This window comes from Ammospiza caudacuta, chromosome 1 (assembly GCF_027887145.1).
Source record: "Ammospiza caudacuta isolate bAmmCau1 chromosome 1, bAmmCau1.pri, whole genome shotgun sequence".
NCBI classification, from domain to species: domain Eukaryota; kingdom Metazoa; phylum Chordata; class Aves; order Passeriformes; family Passerellidae; genus Ammospiza; species Ammospiza caudacuta.
In genome coordinates this window covers 138,682,295-138,707,580 of record NC_080593.1, presented here as the reverse complement: position 1 = coordinate 138,707,580, position 25,286 = coordinate 138,682,295, and the positions used below count along the sequence as shown (strand labels likewise).

Genomic DNA, 25,286 nt, shown 5'->3' with positions numbered 1-25,286 from the left:
ATTTTAAGCTAAAACAAATATAAAACCAGGTGCTGTTATAAGAACTGTAGAAAATTGAAAATCTTTCCTTCTACCTCCTGTTCTTGTCTCTCCTACAGCTTTACTCGACCTTTAGAGGCCAGCAAGAAATGCAGAGAACTGTCCTTTTTTCCTTGTGTGTTGGGACAATTTATTTCTTGGTAGTTCAGCTTTTCTATATGATCATGTTGCAGAAATTCACAGTATATTCACTCCAGACGCTTCTTGGAGGTGAAACAGAAAAAGGTCTGAAAAAGCACAAAGATAAACACAACCACTTGAGCAGAGATGTACAATCTATGGACCCTTAAGAGATTTAGAAACAGAAAAATTTACCTTAACCCCACTACCCCCAAAAAAGTAATATTAAGTACCATGACACAGACTCAGGTGTGTAGCAGTGGAACAACAACAGGGAGAAAAAAAAAACGTGGAAATTTGACTTCTTTGATTTGCCACAGTAGGATGTCAGCTGGAAACACCCAAGCAGAAAAGGCAATTTTGTGCCCACAGAAGATGGGCACAGATCAGCATCCTCAGCACCATATACCTGACCCCCCAACAAAGTCCCTGAAGCAAAATTGCACACAACAGCTGCTAGTTCATTGCTTAATAAGCTGGTTTAAATCATATCTTGTGAATTAGGAAGAATCCTCTATGCATGCTCTTCCCAGAGAGAGAGCACTATTTACCCTGCAGCTGTAGATAGCATCACCTGCCTTCTTCCTTCCACCCCAGCTGGAATAAAAAGCAGTGTGGCTTCAAGGTGATCACACACATAGGGCAGGAATTCATTCAATGGCTCCATCTCCTCGAAGAAATAAATACTTCTTTAGAATCCTCAACTATTCTTTGTTACACACCAAGGAGGAGTAATTTGGAAAGCAGGGCATGCATAGTACCCCACTGTGAGCAGTTAAGCTTTGCAGACAGAACAAAACTGCCACTAATGGGAGGATGGAGCACAGAGCAGCATTCCCAGCAGTTCCTTCTCCTCACTGCTGCAGTGCAGCACTACAGCCAAAGGCACTAGAGCCAGTCCAGCCTGGCTGAGAAGCAGTGAGGAGCACATTCTACAGTAATGCTCTCCATCAAATCTAAATCCTTCCCAAGACAGCGTTCTGAAAAGAGATGTTACTCACTGAGCTGTGACAAAAATGTCCTCTATCTAGTAAACACTAAGTGAATGCTTATGGTAATTTCTTTAAAACCATTTCAACATTTGTTTGAGGAACTATAATAAAATGCAGATGCTGTCCTTCTTTACCAAGATATTGAAGCACGTTAAAAAAAAAAAGCAGCAGCAGCCATAGGGAAGACAATGAACACTGTGCAACAGAGAGCCCTTCTCCATCTCATCATCCACACCAACGCTCCATCACCATTCCTTAGACCTCATCCAACAGCTGATCAGTGCATTACCACAAAGCCCCCTTCCCAAGAAATGCAAGCCTCTTGGTACTACTTGTACCATGGTCAGAACAGTAACAAATCCTGTACAGGATAAAGAAAAGCTTGCATTCAGTGTCCCAGATTAGTGTCACCAGGCATACGTTGGAGCAAAATCAATTTATCATAAAAGTTGATCACAGTGGTGTAACAAAGAGCCAAACTGGTGATAAAACTGTACTAGACTATTGATATAACCTATTGATATAAGGAAAGACAGAAGAGCTTTCATCCTAGTCTGAGTGCCCAAATTCCCACAGTTATCTCTCACAGACATTGAGCCAAAATAATGGAAGTCACTTTTCCAGTGCTGCACCTGCACACACACTTGGGCTGGCTCAGCACAGGCCAGCCTGCATCCCACAGGAATTACAGCACACACAGAGTGGGCCTGCCTGCTTCCACAGGTCACTCAAAAGCAGGACAGTCCCTTTGTGTGTGGAACCCAGACTAAGCCAGCTCACTCAGCCTTTGTCAGTCAGAATTCACTGCCCCCATATATATATATATATACACATATATATACATATATATATATATATATATATATATATGTAAACTCTAGAGGGAACCAACTGACTCCATGTGCTGCAGCCACAGGCTTGGATCCAAGAGTCTGGATGTACCAGGAGGAGCATGTAACTTCAGAGGCACTGACATACATGCAGAGGCCATTCCAGAAGCAAGGGAACAGAAAAGAATCCAAGCTGGAGATGTTCTGGCATTCAGAAGGGACAGGTATGCAGATCAATCACATTTTATAGACAGTTTCCCATAATTTTCCTAGGACACACATTCCTAGCAAAGAATCCTTGAACAAAAGCACAGCACAGCCAGTAGAGTAACACTTCCTTCCTAATGGTAAGAATTCTATTTACATATTCGAGTTTAACCTTTTAAAGAGCTAAATCTTTCCATACCTAATACCAAAATAACCAATTTCTTAGTGTTCAGTCTCTCCTACATAAATGGGAGGTGTTCAAACAAGATACAGAGCTAATACATAACAGCTTATAACACAACTTTTATTAGAAAAGTTATACATAACAGCATCAACTATTTTCAAGAATATTAACTTTGAAAAGCAACAAAAACAGACTAAAAATGTGTAACAAACTAATGACCTTTTCTATAATTAAACATTCAAGTTATCTACAATGTCTCTTTTTACAAAGGAGAAAATTATGGTTTTACAGGCACATCATGTTGAAAATAAAGCTGCAGTAACTTTATACAATTAACTTTTCCAAGGATTAGTAAAACATGGTCATCATGTAGTCTCAGAGATTTTAAACATTCACATAATTTTACAGTTGAGTATACACTGAAATTTAAGAGTCCCAAAATTATTTCACAAAAGTGCCAACATTAAAACCAGAACCTTCACTGTGAATAATTTTGCCCTAAAAAAAGTTAAGACAGGTCTCCATAATCAACATATTCACATAATTTCTGGTGCTACCTGGTCTAACAGTAAAGCTTCATTCTTTAGAAATAAAAATCAAACCGGACTTCTTTCGCAAAACTGATAAAACGTTTTGAACATAGGAGTGTACATTATCAGAAAAAATTGACACTAAAACCATAAATATATCCAAAGAGCTATTAATACACTACACAATTAAGTGGAATTGTGCCCATCTGTACTCTATATTCAAAGTTTGTTGCCCTTTTGGTACAGGTGGTATCTGATTTTAGCAATTTTTCTTATTCTTACTGTCGGATGCTTGCTTAATAAAAAAATCAGATAATTTACAATCTAGAAGTCTGTTTTAAAAAGTCTGGAGTTTATATACAGCTCTAACAAACCTAAAGCATTATGATTTCTTAAATGGTTAAATGACATTACTAGTTTTCATTTGTCACTTGTTAACAGTAATTAGCCATTATCAGTAGTGAACCATAACAAGGTGATAAGTGAAAAGGAATGTTTAGTCTAAAACGCTTCACATGTTCTGTCCTTTCGTGTATCACATAGAGGAAGTGCTTTCCACAGACACTCATTTCCCCTTAGCATCAAGGGCTACAAAAATCTGACTGCAAAAATGCAGTGACACAGCAAGCTGACATATCAGGCACTACCTTTCATACTGGCAGCTTTAAGAGACCCACAGTATGCACAAAGATCGAGAGAAGGGGAGAAAAAACTACTACTATGAGAAGCAGACCGAACATTTCAGATGAGTTTGGCAACGTTTTTAATCAGACAAAAGGTTGGCCATTCAGATTTACTTGTATAGGTTAAAAATATCTCTACTGAATCAGCTAGTCAAATTATTGTAAGACATTTTCATTGATACTCAACATCACATGCACCAATATTGCACACATCTGCTCTGAGTTGCTAAAACAATCTTTATGTGGGTGCTTGAGATGTCTGGTTTCTGCAGCTGGAACTCAAGTCACCCAACCCAGCCAGCAGTTTCACTAAAAATTTGAGTGGTAAAGTTAAAATACAAACCCCAAAATAACCCCAAGAGAAAACCAAGGACTTTATACAGACAATAAAATCTAAATTTTCTGCAATGGTCTTGTGGGCCCTATGGACAGGGCAGTACACACGCACTGGTGAGAGGAGCATGAGCTCTGCCCTGGGGAACCATTCAGATAATGTGAAACCTGGGACCAGGGGTGGCAATGATGTCACTGTAGGGCTCCTCCTGTGTCAGCTCTATAGCTTGCTGCTTTTTCAGTACCAGGAAACTGTAGAACTTTGCAGCTGCTTGTTTTCTATTTGTATTTCTGCACAGCTCAAGCAAACTGATAGATTCTGCTCCAGTCTTAGCAAGGGCTCTCTGAAAAACACAACGTTGATACCACAAGTTAAACAGAGAACTACACAGAAACAACAATGTCTCTTGGCAAGATTCTGTTTGTTGACAACCCCAGGACACAGAGGGATTCAGAAGAATGGGAACATTACAACATGTACATGAAAATTTCTTTATGGATCTTAGCTAAATGAAACCTAGTAGGCTTCCCAGGGATGTGTGAAAATCATTCTTGAATCTGCTGAATGTATTCCAGAAACACTGTTGACTAGCACAAGACTTTATTGCTGCAACAATAGCTAACCAGTCTTTTTTGACTACAGGACAATTTTTTCTTAATAGGAATAAAATAAAGAAAAATCAACCTTTATTTCTCAAAATAAATGTAATTCCAAAAACAATAAAGTAAAATTTCAAAAGCTAACATACTTTAAAAGATGCATAATTTCCCAAAGTGAAAGCCTGCTTATTTCTAAGACTCCTCTGTCTTAAACTAAGTACCCAAAGTCACTAAGATTTTCTCAAAGTCTTGGCAAGAATATATTTAAAAAGCAAATCATGATTATACATCTTTTTGCTGGCCAGGACAACAACTGAAGTGTTCAACTTAAAGCAGAACTGTCTGTCCTGGAATGAATTTCAACAAGATGAAAAGATATTTGGCTGGCCAAACCAAATCACTTTATATGAATCAGACCTTAACTCCAAATCTCATTGCAGATTTCATGTTTCAGCCATCCAATGTGATGCTCTTTTGAGGACATGGAAGAAAGAACTGAAAAAAAGCCAGTTATGGCCAAAGAGATTTCTAAAGCTCTCTTCAGAAACTGTGATAAAACATTCAGAGAGGAAAACATTACACAACACTACCAACTCAACATCTGCATACTTTAGAAATTATTTTTAAGCTTTTTTTATTTTAATCAGTTGTGCTGATTTGGTTTGGGGCAGAGGTAATTTTCTTCACAACAGCTCACATGGTGCTGTATTGCATCAAGTAGGCTGGAGGTGCACAAGGAGCTGGGAGGGGACAGAGCCAGGACAGCTGACCCTAAATGGCCAAAAGGATAATCCAGGCCCTGTGGCATCGTGCTCTGCATTTAAAGCTGGGCGAGAGAAGAGGGGGTGTGTGACCATGTGGGATGTGGCATTCAGTGACAGCCAAATCTCACCAGCTGCCAAAATGTTTAAGGGAACAAAGGAGCTACAAACCAGGCTGCAAGGCAAAGGTAGCCCAAGAGTATGTGGAGGACAAACAGAGACTGATAAGCAAAGGAGCAGTTTGCACTTCAGGGTGAACATTGTGGTGTTCAGTCATCACATCAGAAAAAGCCTCTTTAGTTCCAGCAAGCAAGAATCCATCCTACAGACAGGTATGTCTGTGCAGACTGAATCCACATGCTAGAAACCAGCCAGTCACATTTCCACAGCTGTTAATAGATTCAGCTTCTCATGGCATAACAGTTTTCAAACTAGCCTAGACAGGAAGTAAACATCCTGTACACTGGTGTTATCCCTAGACTCTTACGAGGGTTTGCCTAAAGACATATAGCAAAAAGTCAGAGGCACTATGATTTCATCAAAAATACAATCAGTTATTTTATAATTTCAATTTCTGTGCATATGGAGTGTGGACTTGAAGGTTGAAAAACATTTAGGTGAAAAATTTTAAGTCAAATGTTCTCTAAACAATAAGTGACAATTATAAAAGCATAGATTTCATTTTAATACAATTATTTGATATAGATTAAATCAACTACATGCATTCTTTCCCCTCTAAGATAATTGGTATTTTAGATACCAGATTCCCCTTCTAAGATAACTGGTATTCTGTAACACTGCACAGAAAGCTCTTTCTTGACATTTTAACTCAGCTCAAAAGCATCAGTGGACACACTCCAAAGCTGCTTTAAGATAAAGCAAATGATCATGTGTACCTGAAGGCCATGGAGCATTTGTTGAGTCCTCTTGTTCCATCTCCTTTCTTCTTGATCCTGATCACCCCCTGTGCCATCTTCCTCCTGGAAGCAGGTGTAAAATGAAAGACATCAATGGAGTTTGTTACCATAGGATATTAAATAGTGCAGCTAAGAGACAAGTTATCCTATTTGAAGGCAGGCTGGTTTTCTTGCAAAAAGCTACTTTCATTAAGTAGGACAAGCTATTTAAAATGAACCACACCATTAAAGTTCAAAAGTTCTTATCTAAGGCATCATAAACATTTAGTGGTTTAATCCAGCCATGGGTGAGAACAAGAGAACACTAATTCAGAACAGAATGTATATGTAATTAAAAAAATTAAATAATATAAATATTATTAAATGCTCATGAAATAATTTAAGAATTATATTTCCAAGGGCTATTTATGAGGACAGACAAAAGAGTTATTTCTTATGCCTTTTACTGAATCCAGAGTCAAATATTCATCCACTTCTGGGAAACACACAAACTGATTCTACAGAGTTCTTACTTCTTCCTCCTCCTCTTCCTCTTTCTCCTTTTCCTTCTCCTTCTCTTTTTCTGGCAGAAGTTCTAGCTCTGGTATTAGCTGGCAGATGTTTTGGGGCTCCTCTGGAGGCATTTCTACAGGTGGTATTTCCAGCTGTTGTGATGGTGGATGCTTTAAGAGCACACAATACAGTTAAACAAACAGTATCATTATGTCAGTTCTTTTACAATAGAACAATGGTGCTACAGACCAGTTTAATAAAATCCAAGTATATAATCTTAGCCATTTGTCAGGATTTTTCATTTTTGAAAACCAAAAAGCAATTTTGTTTTGCTGTCCATATGTGTATTTTCAATCCTTTAGATTCTACTCAAACCAGAAATTATGACACCACTGTAAAGTAAAAAGGCTTTCCAGTAACTTCACTTATGCCACCATCCAAACTACTGATCTCATTCCTTGGATCAGCACATGCAAATTTAAAATCCCACATCACCAGATGCAATGCTACATGAACACACTTTAACTCACTGGAACTAGTCATCTTCAAAATATCAAAATGCTGTTCTCATCAATATGAAAATGAAGGGATTAAAACATTGGTACCTACAAAGTTTCTGAAAATATATTAATTACTTTGGTGCTGAAGTATATTCTCAAAAAATATCTATGTCAAGAGGAAAATACAGAAAAGAAATTTAATAGGATTTATGTAGACAGTTTTAGTAAAATTAATATATATGGTACTCTCCCCCTGAATCTATAAACAATTAAGTGTTTGCCAGTAAAGTTACCTTGACACGTGAAAGTGTTTCTACACGTACCCTAAAAATGGTAAAGCAACTTCTGATGTAGTCACACAGCAGGTATCACTACAGGTTGTTGCTAGAGGCCTGACCTGGCCTCTAAGATAATCACAGAATTCCCAACACACCAACACCCCCAATGACACTGACTTAGCACAGTTGATGCTGATTTCACCCCATGAAAGGGCAAAAGAAGCAGCAGCTGCCACCCTGCTTACTAAGATAATGTAACATCTACCAGTCCCATTCTACAGTGAACAACCTGTCAGCCAAGGAATGTGAAAAGTGAGGTTAAAAAATGCACAAACATGAGACACAGCATGAACAGGACTGTTCTCACCATGAAAGCATACAGAAAAATACACCTTTCATTTTGCCCATTTCCTTCCTCTCCCCTATACAAACAGTTTCCTTTGACACTGCATCACAGCTAGTGTCCAAGTCTATTCACAACTCAACCAGGAAATCTCTCCAGATAATTAAAGATTTTCTTTGAAGCCTTAAGCCTGGAAGACTAGGGCTGTCTTAGAAGACATTTATGGAGCTAACACTATCCTTGCTTCATGGAAGCTGTTCATATACACTTGCCAAGCATGACTTGATAAGCAATCCACTAGATTTCTTGAAGACTTTTACTGGAGGAAGAAGTATAATTTCTTTATCCTACCAGCATTTCAAACATTTCAATAAGCTTTTCAGCTAACAAAGGCACCAGAATGATACCCAGGGACAAATGCTCTGATACTACTACAGTGAATCTCAAAGGATCATAGAAAGCTCAAATCTGTCATTTCCTGCTCAAAAGCACTGCTCGTTCCCATTCCCCATACAAAGCAGTAAAAGGTTGCTCACAGGTAACACTGGCTCTGGCTCCACTTGCTGCAGTTTGCGTTTGACCCCGGTCTGGGCTGGCGGTGGTGGCATGACCGACTCGTCCAGGTTGGTTCTGCTGCCCTCCATCATCGACTCCTGCAGACGGCTCGGCTCTTCCACAATAGGTTCATCTGCATTCACAACAAATCTTCTTTAGATACTTAGGAATGTTATTAGAAACTGTACCAAAGTCCAATTATTTTAGAATTGAGCACTCTCAACAGCCTGCAATTTTAATCCACTGGTTAAAGCAATTCCTAAGCATCCCCTATTTTTAGGAAAAAGAAGTTATTTTATGTCAGAGATTGCATGACATCAAGCTAAACAACCATTACAAAGCTCATTGTTTCATACATAATCTTTGATGACTTAATACAAAGCACAGATAAAAGAGAAATATATGCTCCAAAGGAAAGCAGAGCATCTTTGACAAGACACAAACCAATGACATCTCGTTGCTGCTGCTGCTGTTGCTGCTCCTCTCTGGGAACCTCTGGGTTTTCAAAGTCTTTAAGGAACTCATCAAGATTGTCAGCTTCTCCACCTTTCCTCCTCTTTCTCAGGTCTTCTGGTACCAGAGGTGTAAGACAGCGAGTAAAGAGCTACAAAAGAAACATGACATTATTCACTATTGCAGTTCTCAGTGTCCTTTTATTTCATTTTGGATTAAGTAATTATGGCCTATATTTTTTTATCAGTTTTGAATCTCCTCTCCAACAGTACTAACTTCTAAAAATTTATTTATCTTTGTAACTGATCACAGCAATGTTCAAAATATTTACCTTAATTCTTTTAATGTATTTTTTCTTCCAATTATGAATACTGCCATCACTATATCACTATTTATATGCTGACATTTGCTATACATGAAGCACAATTCTGAATATAGCTCCATTTAAAAATAAACTCGAATAAAAACATTACCTTCAGTAGTCTGTTATTCCACAAAGGCTGTGCAGGCAGAGAGAAAAGCTTTTCAACTCCACCAGTTTCTTTCCACATCATCAATTTCTTGGTAGGAGGTGCCAAGTCCAAAGTAGTGACAATATCAGAGTAGTCACTTAATTGGGCTCGAATAGTCTTGCTGTCCAGTTCTTTCACACTGTCCACAATCAGCTTTCTCTTCCTCTTTGCTTTGGTTTCCTTGACTGTTGAGATTTTTAGCAAGCAATGCAGGTTAGCTCAAACAGGTACCATGCTGTAAAAGAATCCTGCAAGTTCTCTACAGGTCTTGCCTGCCCACATACAAAGCTGCCTCAAGAATCTAAGGCAACACCAGCTTTGGGAGAAGGATTAAAAGCTATGTGCAGTACAAAACATCAAACACTATGAAGGCTCTCCCATAACCTGCAAATTCTTCTGTGAATTTAAATCTATTTAAGCCTCAATGCCCTCAGCTGCACATGCCCCTCTCTCCCATGGTTTGCTTGATAGGCTGGTGCAAACACTGGCCACCAAGTTGAACAGAAGATGGAGCACCTCTCTTATGAGAAAGGCTGAGAGATTTGGTTTTGTTCAGCCTAAAGAAAAGGGAGCTTTGGAGAGGCCTAATTGTGGCCTACCAGTACCTGAAGGGAGCCTACAAGGAAAATGGAAGGGACTTTTTACAAAGACATGTAGTGACAGGGTAAGGGGGATGGGACGGCTGCCAACTGACAGAGAGTACAATCACACTGGATATTGGGAAGAAGTTCTCTGCTGTGAGTGTGGTGAGGCACTGGAACAGGCTGCTCAGAGGAGCTGTGGATGCCCCATCCCTGTCAGTGCTCAAGGCCAGGCTGGATGGGGCTCTGAGCAACCTGGTCTAATGGAAAGCGCCCCTGCTCATGCCAAGACAGTTGGAACTAGATCTTCATGATTCCTTCCAATCCCAGCTATGACTCTAATCACAGATTTAAAACACCATACCCACTTTTTCCCTTAAACCCTACCTGAGCTTTGGTAGAGTTAATGTGGGTAAACTTCTAACCCTGTTCTAGGATAACATGACTGTGCTCACAGCCTGGTACTCTGCAGCAGACCCTGAAGCTCTGGTAAATGCTCTTTGCAGGACCAGCAGATGAGGTGGTCCCCTGCTGCCAGCCTGCCACGAGAGGGCAGTGCCATGGCTCTCCCACCGGCCAAGCAGGGAATCAGGGCCTGGAGCTCAGCCCAAAAGCACAGGACAAGCTACTTTCTTTCCAGGTATTAATTTTTTAATAAAGCAGGGGTCAGTATATAATGAGCCAAATAGTATCTGTTAAAATAAGCAAATTTCTTGCATTACAGAAAAATATAAGGAAAATCCCTAACTAGTAGAAATTCAAATACAAGGTGCACCTCCTGAAATCAGCAATTCATTAAAGCAACAAATCACTAGAACAGCAGTCATTCTCAGTGTAAACAGTCGTCCTGTCCTTCAAACACAGCTTATCAAGAACTGTGCTGCACTACAGATACCATATTAGAATGAAAGACATGCTGAGCTCCATTTCAACTCTGCATTTTAACTAGCATATTTATCTAAAGCTACAGTATCATGCTGTTACATGCACTGACTGCAGAAGCTACAAACTAGTGTTCTCTGACACCATCCATGTAAGCTACCTCTCTGGAAGGTACTGGAGGGCTACTATTAGAATAATGGAATTCAGCACTTGATCCCAGCTTTCTCTTCCAAGTGAGAAGCAGAGTCAGCAGCAGTGCTAGACATTCATCTCCACTCCATCAAGCTAATGTGGTCTCTGACAAACTGCACAGTACTCCCCAGCAGCTCACTCACCAGTTATGTCAATAGGCTCCAGAGCAAAAGCCTCCTCCTCATTGGGGACGAGCGTTGTCTGGTCAGTCATGGTTGGTAACGGCTCCACGGGATCCACCGAGTCGGGGCTGTCCGGGCCCCCCACTGCCGGCAACAACGAGAGCCTTGCACTAGGTCAAAACATAACAGGCTGGGCCACCCCTCCCTGCCCTCCTCAACACCTTCAGGGGGATCCCCACACTTCATACTTTTGAGCTTAGTATGATCTTCAGGAATTAGAATCCAAACTACGTGAGCTGAAAGTAATTCTAGGTCTGGTCCTGGATCATACTCACTTGACACATTATCATCATCATCCATATCATCGTGGGGAGGTTGCTCTGGCATCATTACTCCACTTTCTGAGAGTGCAGGTGGGTCATCAAAAATACCACCATCATTATTACTAAGAAGTTTGTCATCTAAAGAAACCATATGAAATAATCAGTTTTGCATCCACAAATTCATGAAATAAGTATAGCCAAACTTACAAAGAAGTACAGACAAGTTTATTACAGCACAGATGAAGCTAGTGCAAAAGTCAGAAAGAACTTTCAATGCTGACATAGAAGAAGGTAAGCAGTGTTCTTTCAAGAAGCTTTTCAGCTCTAATTCTGAGCTTACAGGTAACATTTATTAGCATACACTTGCCACATATTTGCATCTTATATCCAATTTTTTAGAACTTTGTTTTAAATATGCCAACACTTAGTATGCTGTGAGTCATCTATACTGCTGTAGTACTCACAAACCAGAATATATGCTCAGTGCACATACACACGCATACACATATATATATATACACACAGTATAAATACTCACTGTACAAGGCATAACTTTTACAGGATCTGGCAACAAAGGAAACAACTTCCACTCATCTACCCAAGAACTAATTAATTAAGGTAGGAAGTAGGACACAGGAAAAACAAATTTCTCAAACTTACCCAATATTCCACCATCATTTCCTTCCCCAAAATTATCATCTTTGTATTGGTCTTCATACTCCAGGTGATTAGATTTCTCGTTGAGGTGACTGGTGCTCTGTTCAGGTTCCAGGAGGAGATTGGAAGCACTTGTGCTCACCAGCATGTCATCCTCAAATGCACTACCACCTTCTCTCATCATCTCACGATCATCCATCCCAAAGTCACCTGCAAGAATACAATTGCACTGCTCTAAGTGCTACAAAATTCAAAATGCAAGAGACCTACCTAAGTGATCAACAAAGGCCCATATGTAGGACCAAACTTTAATTCAATTAATCCTATTTGCAGAGTTAATGACAAGATGTTAAGGAATTGTGACCAGCAATACCATAGCAAAAATACTGTTCAAACAATCATAAAAATAACTATCTCCTTTTCAAAGCATTTTATTGTTCTTATTTGAATAGATATTAGCAAGATCCTACTAAACTTTATCTGCATAGAAACCAAAGAATGCAATGGAATTCAAAGACATTGTGCCTTAAGCCTCAAGGCTGGGCTTCAATTACAGGGAGCGAACCAACAGCCAGACAACACCATTTTTAGGTTATTCTTTCAAAACTATTACTGAATTATGGTTTACAATACTGCAGGTTAGGAACCAGACATTCCAATAAAACTGTCTTTAGGTTTTGATTCAGATGTTAGAATACTATCCTTGAAAAGATATCTAAAACAGCAAACTTGTCACCAGTGACTGATTCAGCTTTAGAAATGTCCCACTGGTTTCTGACTGAGAGCATGCTTATGATTAAAGCAATAGCTCCCTTCATATTCACATCACACTTTGAAAATTATAATTGTCGCTGTACTTCAATGATTAACTTGACTGAATATTCTTCAGCTTTTCTTTCTGCCTATTCTAGGCAGCTAGAAGTTTGCTGAGCATTGGAGGACAACCTTCTGGAAAAACTGACATGAACTAAAAATTAAACATACAAAACCACAGCATGTTTGACCTAATTTGTTTAGAATTCATTGGGCATTCCATAGTAATTGCAAAACCATATCTTACAATAACTAAAATTAGCTAGTAACACATAATAACACATGAGATCTTTACCAAAGTCATTATCCTGGAGGATACTGATGTTGCCTACTTCTTCTCTCATTGTAATTTCTTCCACTCTACTCTGGTTCAAACTGAACTGCTGAGCCACATCAATATCACTTAAACAAACAGAAGGCAATTATTAAAAATCTCATTAAAAAACAAAGAACAGATAAAGGCTGCTGAAATAAACATGACATTATTCAGTAAAAAACAATTTTACATTCAAGTCCATTATTGAAAAAAATAAAGGTGAACACTGAATAGAAACTACTACTTAAAACAGCAAGACTATTAATGGTTCAAACCTATCATCCAAATTGCATTAGCTTCTGGGAAATGTATCAGTAACCCCTCTGACTCCTTGCGGTGTTGGGATTACTAATTTCAAAGAGCAAATTAACAATTAAGAAAAACCTTCCACCCCTTCAACTTCAAAACCTATTAATACAGTTTATCAAACACTGTATTTTGCACCACTATCAAGCTAACAACCTTTGTGGTGTATTAAGGTACATTTCTTATAAATACACAGAAATTTTTGCACTTTCAAATTAGTCTATACTCTAATTTGAATTTAAACTAAATTGAACACTGAGTAAGCTGGATTCTAAAAACTCCATGATGAATAACTCAAATTAAAGAAATAAAATAATAAAAACAATCAATTTTTTAAAGATTAAGAACTATTCAGGTTGTAGACTTGTTGTATATGTGTTATATGTAAAAGTAACCCGTGAGTATTAAGAAGATTTAAGAATTAAAAGTGCCACTTTGAAAGGTCAATAACATCCCCATAAAATTAATCTTGTCCAACCTAAGGGTGTATGTGATGTAGGATGCCTTGCATAGAAGAAAAAAAAAAGTTATAATAGGCATCCGAGTTTTTGAAAAGCTCCTGTAAGGACAGCTTTAATTTCAGTTAAAGTCAATGCTGCTATGAACTTAAAATCAAGACAAAAATGACTGCACACTTCCTTATCAGTATATAAGAAAGACCTAAGAATAGAAGTTACCTACAGACTATTTTTTTACATTCAGCAATGAGTTAGCTGTTTCAAACCAGGTTCTCCTCAACTAAAACCAATTCTCAATGTCATGGAAATGGACAAAATCCCAAGCTTACTCTAGATCAGGGAGTGGTTGGTCAAAATCGTGAAACTCCTCAGGCAAGGTAATAGCATTATAAGCAGCCTCTCTGTTTTCCTCAGGCAAATCAACAACTCCTGCAAGGAAGAACACCCAAACATCAGTTCCCATTCCTTAAAAGAACAGCATTAATTGTGCCATTAGCATTTTCTCTCTGCAAAGGCCTACTGTCTTTAAATCTGTTAAACTGAACTGATGCTGGGATACCTACAAAGAAACCTTAGATAATGGTAGCAAGTGAAATTCAAACTAAATTCAAAACAAATATCCACAAGCCCTTGCACTGTCTGTATAAAATAATGTTTGTGTAGCACTATGCTGAGCTGTGCAGCCAACACAGGCATCATATTTCACAACACTACAGGTACCTGCTCCAAAAGAATTTAATCATGATACATGGTATGAGCTGCAGGGTTCTACCCTGCAGGGGCAGCACAGCGTGACTGCTTTGCTATTGGTCCTTTATTCAGTTCCAGCAGCTCCAGAAGTCCTGGAACACAACTGATTGCACTTGGGGCTCACTAACTCACAGGCTTCTGCACATAAAAGAGCTGTATTACCAAAACCACCACATACCTTTTCTTATCCTCCAGAGATGCTTACTCTTATTCAGCAGGCATTCTCAGAGCATGAATATCAGATTGGGCATCACAAAACCAGTGCCAGCAGTTGGTCTCTCTGTTTTATTCAAAGTCTTAAAAGGTCAGGGCACTTGAAAGTGCATGGGAAATGCAGGTTCAATTCCTTCTGTAACTTGCAGAAGATTTGAGCTCTATGCTCTGCCTTCTGACCCACACATATAACACAGGCAATTCTGAGGTACAGATACTTCAGAAACACTCTGCTCACTGTGCTCCCCTCTGCAATGAATAATCAAAGAACCACTGTCCACAGAGACCAGGAACAAGCATGAGTCTGTAGCTTACTCATCATGGCACCTGACTAGGAATGAAGACATCTAGTCCATCCTTTCAGGGCTGTTCAATATTTTTACTTGTCTGCTGCTTAAAATGAAACATGTAAATGATTCTCAGAACAGAAAGACTCAATGCCTAAGGCAGAAAGCTGATAATCTGAAAATAAAGACCAGTGCCTCAGCTTCTGTCAGGCCAGCATGCCACTCTTTGTAAATCTTGATTTCAAGGTGCTTTGACATGCACTCTGTTAGGAGAGGGAAAATTGGCTGCCTTGTGATATTAAAATTATGTTCTTATTATAACCCAGGGAAGTTAAAACATAGTAATAAAGAAAAAATTAGCAACAGTCAACAAATTGCCACTGAAAGCTACATAAAATTCAGTACTAGAATTCAGTGCCTGAATCACAACGTGTAGATCAGGAAATGAAGATAAAGGCATTACATACCTTAACTTTTCTCAAGTAACTGCTGTACTGGCTTTCAAGAGTTGCCTTTTTGAAAAACAAAAAGTCTCCCTCAATTTCAGCTTTTAAATCTATTGCACTCACTAACTTAAAAACGTAGAATATGATTTAGCAGCTGTGAGCATCCAGCAGCATCAGTGCCACAGCTACACTTCAGCTGAGAAAGTTTCCCAGGCCAAACTTAAAGAGAACTATCTATAAAGACACAAAAGAATGAAAGCCAAATAATTAATTGACTGCTGGACAGAAAACTAATTTCAGGTACTAATATGGCACCACATTTTAATGCAAAGTATTTAAGTAAGCAACCACAGAGTGGGAAATTATGTTGCAAAGATAAAAAAGAAAACTATCTTTGATGCCAACATTACAGTCCACATTATTTTCAGAAACTATTATATGAAAGTGGCAAAAAACCAGCTTACTTTCAAATTTCTTTTGTAACTCATAGGAAAAGAATCCTGACCCCTGATGGAAACCAGTCCCCTTCTGTGCTTCTATTCAGTAGGGCACTGGCCTTTTTCAGACAGAAGGTAAAAACCATGCAGTGTACTTCCATTTAACATCATACACCAGCCACAGCCAAAACTGTAAGTGGGATTTTACTGAATCAGCTTTGATAGAAGTTTTTGTTCAGAATTCAGTTAAAAGATGTTCTTCAGCAGACAACTCAGCCAGCCAGCTGCAATAATTACTTCTCCTATAACCTACAGCTTTATGTAATTACACAGACATAAGAAGGCAGAATTGTATGCCCTCTTAATAAATACATTTATCAATGTAGCATTTCAGAGAGTGCTTAGATACAGAGAGATACCTGGACGAAAAGCCATCTTAATCTTAATGAAAGCCTCATTACAGTCTGCAAGAAGATATTTTGCTTTCCTGTGGTAGATTCTAACAACGCCTAGTAAAAGATGTCCTGAGGTTCGAAGTGCCATCTTCACCTAAAAACACATTGCACATCAGTGAATTAGATGTATCCTCAGTATTCCCTTAAATGACACCTCAGTCACATTTCCATGAATTTTCTCAGTAAAATCAAATATCTAAAACAAGTATAAAAATCAGCAGAAATTGAAGAAACAAAGAATGCAAAGTCTACAGTTCAAGATGTACATTATTTATTATTTTTTTACATTACATTATTTATAGATGACCTAGCAAATATCACTAAATTAATAGCAGCTCCCCCAGGAATTCCCAAACACTGCTCTGTCTAGTTAAAAAATAAGTGACAAAGCCTATTTTTACAACATTTTCTTTTCTCCCACCTTTGCTACTTCAGTTGTGGAAAAAGTGAAAAATACAAAAAGTTGGGCAGCCATAAATAATGATTTGATTAAGTAAAACCTGGTTAAAAACTGTTAGCTACTTCTCCATTTTCTGTCCTGAAATGAGAAACAGTGGAAGATGTGGAGTGCCCATAAACAAGCACTGTCACCATAAAACAATTTTAAGTTCCCTTCCTCTTCAATCTCACTGCTTTACTGTGCAATGAAGTACCTACTGCGGGAACATAAAACTGAAAAAAAGTAATTCACAGAAGGACTCTAAGTATGTTAGGCTGAAAGAGCAGGAAATTTGTGTTGAATGGTACATGGAATAATCATCTCACAGAAAGAGTGAGCAATACAGGATTTAACATCAACGTAAGAATTCAAGATTTTTACTTCCTCCAATATCTTTCTAAAATTTCAGCTCATGAACTGTTACACACAAAGTTAAATATATGAAGAAATGCCTATTAGTCTCTCCTTTCTCTAAAAGAATGCTCCAGCTCACTAGTGAGACTATGAAGATGATCTTCTTCCTAAATCCTTCCAAAAGTGATAATGAAACAAATCACTTTTCTAGAAGAGTAAGCATCTCTGTGATTGTACAATACACTTTTTGCTTACACTTAGCACCTCTTCTAAAATCTAGAGTAGCACTGTAAAAACTGTTAACATTTGTATCAACCAAAATAAAAGATACAAGTAAGTTTTCTTTTGCTTTCAAGTAGTTGCTTTTTTTAAGACATTGACATCTGCTAAGTGACAAAAATCACAACCCTACCATTGGTTTTAAGATGAACAATTTCATTGTCATGAGTAGTAGAGGGGAAGAAAAACATGTAAAAACATTAAGCTACTTAAAATTTCCTCCCATTTCACAATAGAGTATTATTGAACATCCAAACACACCTTTCCACCCTTTAAAATAGCAACACAAAGAACTTTATTTGCTTCAGTGACCCAAACAGTAATTACCATGTGTACACTCAAGTTCTTTTCAGTGCAAGGTCCCATGAGACTGGTGCAGAACAGATACCTTTGGGGAAATGATGCTCTCCACGCTGCTCTCCAGGTTACATTCAAACACATGGGCTTTGGTCAGCTTCTTGTCCCAGTGGGCCGCCAGCCAGATTTTGGCCAGCGGCCCACGTTTGCTCAGGACAAAGTGGGCATAGAACATGGTCCCAGATGTCTAAAACAAAGTGCAAACCTGCAAAGAGAAAGGCAAGTATTTCTTTCCACATCTTTTATTTTATGAGGAATGTCCTTGCAAATACCCCCTTTATCCTCAGAAGAAGTACACATATTTTTAACCACTGAGGTCAGACTATTTGTTTAATATGTTTAAGAAGTCAACACTTACAAACGGTATCCATGTAAGAGCATATTACATGGATAATGTAATGTATTGTAATGGATAATGTAATGTAATGTATTTATTACAGAAGAATTACAAAGCAGAAATAACACCCACTAACAGCCACATACACAACTTAGAAATGTTTACCATCCCTCAAGAAAACATAATCTTGAATCTTTTTACCTTTAAGGTAATGATACCAAACTCTCCTAATGCAAAGAAGCACATCTCAGTTTTCACTCCACAGTAGTTTCCTATGACTTTCACTTCTTTCTACTTTTAGTTCAGTAGCTACTACTCTACTATACCAGCAAATATTGTACATTGTTCCAGCAAAAGATTCACCTTTATAAAATATACAGCCCTAAATATTTTTGGACTTCACTATAATTTCCTTCCTAAACAGAAAGCACATTCATGTCTTCCATTTCTGAGCAGACCATTCTCCATTTCTTATTTTTTAAAATCAAGTGTTGACAAAAGTGGTGAGAAAATTGACTGCATTATTCCAAACTTCCTTAGGATTCCATTTTCTTTCTCCTTCACCATAAAAAAAAAGACATTCTTATCTATTTATCTAGTTATTACTTTGTTACAACTGATAAGATGCCACCACATCAAACCATGGGGAATCAGAACAGCATGATGCCTTATGATCTAAACATGCCACTTCCATGCATGAGGTAAAGATATGATTCAGTTAACTACAAGTAAAGAAAAGTTTGCTTTAAAAAAGTAAAAGAATCTCCACAAAGAGTTTTTCCAGTAGTTTCTATAACCCAGGAAAATGAATCAAAAGAGAAGAACAGAAAAGGCACAAAAAATGCATTTTAGTTTTTACCTCCTCTACGCCTACAGAAACACAGTCAGAGGAAGCACAGCAAGTCACAATTGATACTGCTCAGAATTTAAGTACAGGGGCAAGAGAAGCTCTGACATTACTGATACACTGGAAATAAAGCCAACCTCCAGACATCTGGAGAATAAATGAAAAAATGGACATCTCAAAGTCAAGTCCAAAAAAGATGGGCATGAGCAAGTTTTTCCAGGAAGCACAATGAAATAAATTTTGGATAAACATTATCTAAAGGAAGGTATTCTGCCTTTTTTTTTTCCCCCAGGATATTCTGAAAGACATCACACTGTCTGAAGGCCAGCAGACAATTCAATCCTTGCATATTTTTGAAGGCCTCAGTATTTTTGTATATGCAGAGATATAACTTTGCAGCACAGCATTTTAATATCTTGAGTTGCTACCAAAACCATGCAACAGTGAGCCTGTAATTACCTCTGAACATGAGGAATAGGGGAGAACACAAACAGAGTAAGCAAAACCACATGTATTAATCCATTAAAAGCATTCAATAACAGCTGCAAAATAATGTACTTTGATTAGTGGAGTTTGGCACAATTATTAAAACAGATAACATGGGTTTCACAAAACTTCAAACTTACAGTTAACTGAAAACATACTTAAGTTTCCTGTTAAATGTGAAACTCACAATTTAGACAACTTGGACAAAATCTATTGATCTATCACTTCAAATCTGTTTCTCTTCATCCATCACTGAAGCCTTGCCATACTGAAATACACAAAGGGAAACAGTGACAATCACACCACAGATAGTTTAAGGTGTGTTTCAATCTGAACTGCTATTAACAAATAAGGATTCTATTACCTAAAGCAATAATTTCTTGTCACATGAGTCCCTGCCACTTCCAAATTCCAGCAGATGCTCTGCATGGCAATAGCTGGGTTACAGCAACTGTACAATCCCACCTTTACAGCTCAGCTGTTTGGCACCTCAGCTCTTCAAAGTGAGCCCCAAAGGCTGCTCCTGCTTTCTCCAGACTTTGTATTTCTTTTCAGATATTCCCTTTTCTGCATTTCAGGCTTTTTGTCTGATTTTTAATTCATAGCACAGTATGTTGATGCAGTGGCATAAAGGGAGAAATAGATTTTCTGGCATAATTTGAGACTGGGACAAATGTTAAAGGAACCAAGAGTTTCTACAAGTGGCAGAGTGCTCAAGCAGACACATAGAATATATCATTGGCTGAAAAGCAACTCCTAAGAATCCACAAAAGGGTAGCTGATGACTTAAAAAGCTTGTAAAGTAAAATACAACTGTCAATTTTTGAAATTGACTGGGTATGAAATGGGACCACAAAACTTGTTTTAAGAACTTTGGCATTTTTTGTTTTGCTTGATTCCTCTAAGGCAAAAGGAGTACATACTCACACACGGCCAGGCAGGACCACATCCTGAGCTTGCCAAATCAACCTTTTAAAATACCTGCAACTTTATTGCCATTAGCTTTGAATTTGCTTCAATGTGCCACAATTAATCTCAAGTTTTCTCTGCCTAACTTGGTCAACAACTGCACAATTTAAAAAATACAGATGTGTCAAAAAATCTCCTCTACTCAATGCTCTTCACTGCACTTCTACACACAAAGTAAGTGAATGTAAAGCAGAACTAAATAATACTGGTCATACCCAGGGTCTGAGCCAGAATGTGCCCGTTTCACCTTCACATCTGAGACTGCCAATTGCTCCTTCTAAAGCAGCAGTAACAAAATTTGGTAGATGGTATAACTACGGGCTTCATCTTAACCCTCAACTCATCTATCTCATCTTAAAATCCTTGTTCCGACTAGAACAGCTGTCTAACCTCTGAAGAGCACACTGGCATAGTGAGTCCCATTCTTCAAGGCATGCAGAAAGGTGCTTAATGAACTAGGGGCTGACAATAGGCAGAACATTCAGCATATTTTTATTTGACTGTGGCTCACTCTAGCTCATTAAACCCACTCATCAGCTGCTCTCCCTAGGTTATGTACACACACACATCAGTCCCCAACTAAAGTTCAGTCTTCTGTTTTTTTACTGTCACCTACTTTTGATCCTTGTAAAGCTTTTCCAAAACCACAGTCACACATGGATGAGTAGACAAATTCCACACTACAGTTTAAAACCTTAGCCAGTCATTTTAATTAATTTGTCCTTATGTTATCCTTCAATTTCCCTTTTTTGCTGGTTTCTCCCCACCTGCATATTTTCCTCCTAAGCTGTTTCTGCTTTGCTAAGCCCAGGCAGCCCTGGGTGATCTGGGGAAGTTCGAGATCACCCTGTGCACCTGCATCAGTCTGAGCTGGCCCTACCAGACTGCAGAAGTTCAGAAAAACCACCCTGACCCTGAAACTGTTCTTTGAATTCTTCAACTTTAACTCATAACCCCTTCACTCTCCAATCCTTCTTACATCACTAAACTTCCCATGTGTGGGCACTCACTAACGCTGCCTCCCTGGCAGGTTTTGGTACCACACTGAACATCTGGTGCCACTGAAAAAAAAATCATCACAAACTCCACTAACACCACCTTACAGCTCCAGGCCTCGTTTTGCCACTACTTTATCTGATCTCCTTCCTTCAATCACCTTTAGAATAGTCTGGTTAATCCACATTTATCTGAATTTTAATATATTTCTTTGTGCCACCTGCAGCTTTACTAAAGCTCAGTGTCAAGTCACCTTAATTTCTTTTGTCTAAAAATTCGATTATTGAAAAAGACAAAACTGAACTAGCTCAACTTTACAAACCTTCGGTAAATACATACAACATTTTTCCTTTGTCTCTAGGTCTTGTTTCTTGCATCAACAATCTGTCAGAAACTCTATGGCTGAGGCTGCACCACCAGGTCTATTAATTCCTCAAACCAAACCCCTCCGTTAGAGGAACTGCACCCACTGGTCTCCAATTACAATACACCCCACACCCACACAATCAGATAGAAGCAGCGCCCCACTCAGGTTACCAATTCAACAGGCAGATCACTCACCAGTACTGTAAGAGCTGGAAATTACTGAACCCTCTGAACATCACTGTCCTCCTCCCTCAATTCCACATTCCCACCTAACCCTCAGCAGGTATCCTGCCCTTGCCCCTACACTCAGAATGCTCAACCAGTAGAAAATACATCTTACTGGTTTAAGGCTCTGTCTCCATTATCCCAACCTATTTTGTGCAATTCCAGATCCAATTCAAACTAATAAATGTGCATAAACCATGTACTAACACACTCTTTTAAAGGTATGTAAGTTGAACATTCCTTATATTACTCCATCTTTTGCAGTTATTTCTCTGCACTGTTCATCCTAGGAGCCCAAATGTAAAAAACTTTTAAAAATTTCAACTTTCCGAGGTTAAACTGATGTGGTAACTAAAGCAAATACTCTAATTTCTGTGGGAAATCCCACAGTATAAGCAAGACATGATTAATTTGTGCGGTAATTTAAGTTTATTTTAAGTCTCACTAGCTTTTTGCTCCTCCTTTTATTACCCCTATCAAACCTATTTCCTCTGTAGTTAAAACTTTAGATGAGTAGGCCTTACTTTCCCAAATTTTGTAAAATGTCTAATATTTATGAATGAACCTTCATAAAATAAAACAGAAGCCTGGCCCCAATAACGCCTTGATGTCCCCCGGTTTTGATAATGAGTTCTACTGAGTAGGAGATTAATGAAAGTGTGCTTATCACCTGCATTTGCACAATGTGGGCCTAAATGGTAATTTCTCCAAATTTACAGTAGTTTCTTTATGTGTCTGAATTTAAAGAAAAGCTGTTTTCAATGAAAAATGCCAATAAGTCACAGTGACCCCAAGTTTCCTTTGTTATTGATTAAAACAATGCCCTATTTTATATTTAGTAGAAGCGTTTCTAATCAGGATCAGAGAAATCTGAAAAACAATAGCAAGATTTCCAACAGTGTCCATAAGAGCAAGATCCTGGTTCTCCAAAAGGCCGGCATTTTTAAAGGCCCTTTTATTTGCAGCTAAACAGCCACAGCGTCCAGAAGGGAGCTCATTGTCACTAGAGAGCCTGTGAGAACACTCAGTACCCTGCCCCATCCATGGCAGAGGGAAAACTGCACTCAAAACCAGAAGAGCGGCAAATGGAACTTTGCTCCTGTCCCACTGCCCAGACCGCAGCAGCCTCGCAGCCCGTTTAGCGGGGCTCGGTTACAGCGCGGCGGCCCCCGGGCAGGTCCCCGCGGCTCCTCGGCTGCCCCGTGGCCCGGCTCTCCCCGGGCAGGTCCCCGCGGCTCCTCGGCTGCCCCGTGGCCCGGCTCTCCCCGGGAAGGTCCCCGCGGCTCTGCTCGTGTGGCCGCTCCAGGTGCGCGGACCCCGCTCTCCACAAGTCGAGTCCGTGCCGCCGCCAGGCCGCGCTCAGGGCCCCGCCTCAGACCGCCCCGGACACCGGCCCCGCGCAGGGTCCCGGGGCGGCCCTGCCCTTCCCGGGGAGCCCCCGGTGTCGCGGAGCACCGGGCGGGCCCTCCCCGCCGGGAGGGTTCAGCCGAAGAGCTCCGAGCCCGAGCATGACGGCAGTAGCCCGAGAGCGGGGCTGCAGCTGGGCCCCGCCGGGCCCCTTCGAGCGCCGGCAGCGACCGCGGCGGCCGGAGCCACTCCTTACCCTGCTCCGGGCCCGGGGCCCGCTCGTTGCTCCTGCCGAGCCGAGCCGAGCCGGGCCGGGCCGAGCCCGAGTCGAGTCGAGCGGCGCCGAACCGAACCGAAGCTGAGCCGAATCCGAGCCGGGCCGAGCCGAATGAAGCCGAAGTGGAGCCGAGCGGAGCCGAGCCGCTCGTTCAAGCAAACAAGATGGCGGCCGCGGTCCTTCCTGCGCGCGAAGGCGCCGTTCAAACCGCAGGATGTTTACGGTCAAATTCCCCCCCCCCCCAACCGGCCCCACCACTGCGCGTGCGCGCGGCCCCGGGAGGCGGGGCAGAGCCGCGGGGGTGACGAAACGGCCGCTGAGTGACAGCGGCGCGCGGGCCCGCGGGGGGCGGGGCCTCGGCGGGGGCGCGGCGGGGCTGTGAGGGCGCCCCGCCCCCGTTGGGCCCCGGGCGGGCTCTGCGATGTCGCCTGGAAAACGTGATAAAGAATCCCTCTGAGCCCTCACGGCCCGGCCCCGGGAGATGTTCCTGATCCCCGCAGCTTCCCCCCTGCCGCCGGCGTGCTGGAGGTGTTCGTGCTGTGGGGTGGTTTGTTCTCAAGGGGAACAACTGCGGGCGCCGCTCACTTTCTTTGTTTAGACCAATTTGATTTCGACTGTAGATTTATGATGGCCACGTATAATGTGATGGAGGAGGAACTATGGCTACAACAGGACTCTAACAGAAGGAGTCAATCAGTAGGTAAAAGCAATGGACAGGGAAAACAAGGGCTGCTTTGGGAAATGGATTTTTCTGGTCTCTCCAAGGCATTAGGAAGTCTAATTCTATGAGTATATACCATTCTGGATGAACACCAAACAGCCTTTGGCCCAAAGAGACAGAAAATTCAAAAACCTCAAAATAACCTTTAAAATAACCTCTGAAACTATACTTCTAGTGCAATGGATCATCAGTTTACAAAGATATTGTCAGAATAGCAAGAAAATCTGCCTACTGAGGGTTTAAGGAGTATTACTGCTATTTGTGACATTCAGATAATATATCTTAAGGGATGATAACATCAGCAAATAATAGTTAATAACATGCAGGTTCAGTCTCCTGGTTCTCTTTCCTTAGATTCAATTTTGAAGATTTCAGCATTCATTTATGTTCATAATGTCTCACTAGAATCTTTATTCAAAATAAACGTTGATTCTGTGTATGTCCCACATGGATTTCTGCCAGGTGTAGTAATATGTCAAGGTTTTTCTTCTGCAAGAAAACATTTGCTGTGCCATTGCTCTCGTGTATCTCCACGTGGAGTTGGAGCTCGGGGCGCTGACCCAGGGAGTGTCCAGGCCATCGGCCACTGGCCTGCTGATAAGACACTCTCATTAATTTAACAGTGCTGATACACTGGATTGCACCAAGGTGCACCAGGAATGTGGACCAGCGAAGCTGCCCCATTTGCTGCTGTAGGAAATGGCAGCAGAGTGCCCTGC

The 25,286-nt window shown here is 40.2% G+C and overlaps 1 protein-coding gene across 3 annotated transcripts; it reads right to left on the bottom strand.

Moving 5' to 3' along the window:
• Positions 1-2,471: 2,471 nt before the first annotated feature.
• RAD21 (RAD21 cohesin complex component) lies at positions 2,472-24,030 on the bottom strand. 3 transcript variants are annotated; one of them, XM_058816020.1, is made up of 14 exons: positions 23,826-24,030; positions 18,028-18,201; positions 16,532-16,661; positions 14,309-14,408; positions 13,195-13,301; positions 12,090-12,296; positions 11,442-11,567; positions 11,128-11,250; positions 9,291-9,514; positions 8,809-8,968; positions 8,346-8,497; positions 6,709-6,858; positions 6,176-6,259; positions 2,472-4,262 (listed from the first exon to the last, which is right to left on the bottom strand). In XM_058816020.1, exons 2-14 carry the CDS (start codon positions 18,169-18,171, stop codon positions 4,071-4,073), a joined length of 1,899 nt encoding a protein of 632 aa, XP_058672003.1. In that variant the 5' UTR covers positions 18,172-18,201; positions 23,826-24,030; the 3' UTR covers positions 2,472-4,070. The 3 variants fall into 3 exon arrangements, with proteins under 3 accessions (XP_058672003.1, XP_058672083.1, XP_058672167.1); XM_058816100.1 differs by lacking the exon at positions 23,826-24,030 and adding an exon at positions 19,854-19,896; XM_058816184.1 differs by lacking the exon at positions 23,826-24,030 and having other exon boundaries at positions 17,967-18,202.
• Positions 24,031-25,286: the final 1,256 nt, after the last annotated feature.

Coding starts and splice junctions, on each gene's coding strand:
- RAD21 (XM_058816020.1), bottom strand. CDS start 18,171: ATGTTCTATGCCCACTTTGTCCTGAGCAAACGTGGGCCGCTGGCCAAA. Junction 11,251..11,441: donor TGATGATGATAATGTGTCAA/GTGAGTATGATC, acceptor TGTTGCCGGCAG/TGGGGGGCCCGGACAGCCCC. Junction 4,263..6,175: donor AAATGCTCCATGGCCTTCAG/GTACACATGATC, acceptor TGTGTTTTTCAG/AGAGCCCTTGCTAAGACTGG.